At 57.0% G+C, this 2,854-nt stretch overlaps 1 protein-coding gene across 1 annotated transcript; it reads left to right on the forward strand.

Moving 5' to 3' along the window:
- The first annotated feature begins 343 nt into the window (after positions 1-343).
- On the forward strand, positions 344-2,170 carry GGS23DRAFT_506793 (uncharacterized protein). Its single transcript, XM_051514513.1, has 3 exons — positions 344-667; positions 761-985; positions 1,070-2,170. Exons 1-3 carry the CDS (start codon positions 474-476, stop codon positions 1,953-1,955), a joined length of 1,305 nt encoding a protein of 434 aa, XP_051372323.1. The 5' UTR covers positions 344-473; the 3' UTR covers positions 1,956-2,170.
- The last annotated feature ends 684 nt before the right edge of the window (positions 2,171-2,854 follow it).

A 2,854-nucleotide genomic window follows, 5' to 3' on the forward strand; every position in this document is an offset into this window, starting at 1 on the left:
GGACCTGGTTGGCGCACTTTGTGCCAATGCTGGTATTTCGAAGTGAGATCCGTGCTTTGCTTTCCCTTGTCGGGATTGGCGGATATGGGGTTATTGAGGCTATGCTCTCTCGCCCGTACGGGCTCCTTGCCTCACTGCTTTCTTCAGCAAAACCTTTATATAGGAACTGCTTCCCGCTCACCAACTGGCGGCCGCGAGACCGGTCGAACTAAATAGAGACTAGGTCCCTACCGCACCGCCTTTATTCGCTACTCAACTGCCACTGGCTCTGAGCGTAAAGAAGAATAGAACCGACCGCCCGCAACGGTAATGGATCTATAGGGCTGTCGCCAAACTAACGGGCCGTTCAAGCTCTGGGCCTAACCTAACCAGAGGAACTAGGTTCCTTCCGCTCCCGATCGAGGACAGAACCTATTATACCTATCGGAATATCGAAGAGCTCGTTGTGACCAGGACAAACAACGAATCCGACGATGGGCTACAAACATCGCGATAATGGCCAGTTTAGCCGGGCAGGGTGGAGGAAGAGGCTGCTTCTACCGTGTTGGATCGCTCAGATTCTACTCCTGTTGGGCATGATGGGGTTATTCTCCTATCGGCTCTCCCATACGGCCAGAACATGGAAAGAAGAGGAGGATAATGGCCACGTCCCTTTGGTGGAGTTCGTGTAAGTTTCAAGGATCGATCTCTCGGTGGGAAAGAGTGGCAGCGTCAGGGGGAGAGACGAGAGAATCGGCTGGGCTAATCTGACTCGGTGCAGGTGGGAAAGCGTGAACGTCGGCTTCTCTTTTATTTCCCTCGTCGTAACGTTCATCGCGATAGCAAGGTTCATCGCCGAGGTGTTAACGCCACTCCCGTTACTGTTCGGAAATATCCTGAACTTGGTGTTATCCTCCGCCATCTTGGCGCTAGACATTGTTGTTTATGTCCAGCACGCCGACAAACAGTATTCGCTGATAGGACTAGTGATGGACTGTGCCCTCATGTAAGCTGCTGATGTCCTACCAAGGGACCACACCGCTGCCTACGAGACCACAACAATGTATAAATGCTAATGTGCACGGCTCAGATTTTTCACACTTATCCCTCTGTTCTATTCCGTCGTCATCTATCGCCGCCTATTAAGCTATGATGACTATCACATACCCGGAAACATCAAGCCGTACGGCTTCGCCTCGGGGGACGAGCCTGAAGACACTACATACCGATCGTCAACATTCGAACCGCCCGTGCCTTACGACCCGACAAATCCCTCTACGACTGCCGCGGCGACGACCACAACGGATAACACGCGCCCGCGCTCCCTCTCCGCCGCTAGCCGGCGTTTGTCGTTAAACCTGAACCGCAACGGTGTACCACAACCCTCACCGTCACCACAATTACGGCCACAGCTGTCATCTGAGCGGCGTGCGAGTTATAATCACGAGCGGGACACACAGTTTGACGAATACGTGCGGCGGCGGTCGAGCCTTTACACGAGGGAGGACGTGGAGCACGCTATGGGTGTCGAGTTTGGCTGGCAAGATGAGGAGCGGGCGCAACGTGATAGCGTCGTCTCAGCAGGCATGGTACCCGTAGCGCAAGCACGGCCCCGGGGTGACTCCCTATCCACGAGGCAGGTGAGCCTCGAGGCGAGTATCAGCCGGAGCGGCAGTGGTAGTACTACTACCACCACGACTAGTACGGCCACCGTTTCCGCACCTACTCCTTCGACCCTGGAAGCGCCGAACGCGATGGGGAGGGCACATAGTCTCAACAGCGTGCCCGAGGCGCGCGAGGAGGAGGACGGCAACGGTAACAGCTCAGATCGAAAGGCCCTGCTGAGTTACGACGTGGTAACGGTCAAAGGGAGGTCCTCTCGCTCAAGTAGCGGGGGGAGTGTATCCAGGATTGAGCACATAGACGGGCTAGAGGAGATTGAACTGGAGGGCCAGAAGCGAAAGAGGGGGCCGTGATTGATACCCGATACGAGGCAGTGCATATACCAAGTAAGAAGCACGCACGCCAATAGAATGTGATACGATAATCATTGACTACATTTTTCGTTCTTTATCTCGCCCCTATCCAGCTTCGTCGTCGCCGTACAGACACACACAGGGCAGGCGCGTGTAGGAGGGCCACCTAAGAAGCCCCTATTGATACGCACCATGAGGTCTCGACGAGCTATGCATGCCCTTCAATGCCCCGTTCCCACAATAAGCTATCGATGTCAGTTGCGTATGGTAGGACCTCAAGCGTAAGTATAATATCCTAAAGGGTCATCCGGATGTCAAGATCGCCGACAAATCCCCCCCCCTCTTCATGTCCACAACCCACGCTCACAACGCCAGGAACGATTTACATACGTATTCCAAACCCCGGTCGTCCTACCTATCCACGTCTTAAGCCAGACGCTTCCACGATGAATCAGCCGTGCCTTTGCCTCGACCTAGATAGCGCGGGCGAACGCCGGCCTCATTCCGCTCGCTGAGACGAGCTAGCGCGCGGCCCTTCGCGCGGGAGCACGCAGACCGCCGGTAACCGTCGCGTGACCTGCGCGCTGGCAAGCGCTGGCGTCGGCGATGGATGCGGCTCGGATCTAGGAGGCGGCTCGGTCGGAGGAGGTCGGGATCCCTGGCGCCAGACCGAGGCGAGGGCTTGCGCGTGTCGAGGAGGGGGGCGCCTCGGGCGCGAGGCTTGCGGTGGCGTTCCTCCGCATGCCGTCTCGAGACCCTGGCCGATGAGTCGCTACCCGTCCTGGGGGGCCTCGGATGCGTCGCAGTTGCGTCGACGGGCCCCTGAGTTGCGCGATCGGGCGTTGCGTGTGTACCCCCGTGCGAGTTTCGAGCGCTAGACTTGCTTTAACCCCGGTCGG

Source organism: Durotheca rogersii (assembly GCF_024521655.1).
Source record: "Durotheca rogersii strain YMJ 92031201 chromosome Unknown GGS23scaffold_8, whole genome shotgun sequence".
Lineage (NCBI taxonomy): Eukaryota > Fungi > Ascomycota > Sordariomycetes > Xylariales > Xylariaceae > Durotheca > Durotheca rogersii.

Excerpts from the sequence above, each read along its gene's own strand:
- GGS23DRAFT_506793 (XM_051514513.1), top strand. The coding sequence starts at position 474 with ATGGGCTACAAACATCGCGATAATGGCCAGTTTAGCCGGGCAGGGTGG. Across the intron at positions 668-760 it reads GTCCCTTTGGTGGAGTTCGT|GTGGGAAAGCGTGAACGTCG; the intron begins GTAAGTTTCAAG and ends GACTCGGTGCAG. Across the intron at positions 986-1,069 it reads GTGATGGACTGTGCCCTCAT|ATTTTTCACACTTATCCCTC; the intron begins GTAAGCTGCTGA and ends TGCACGGCTCAG.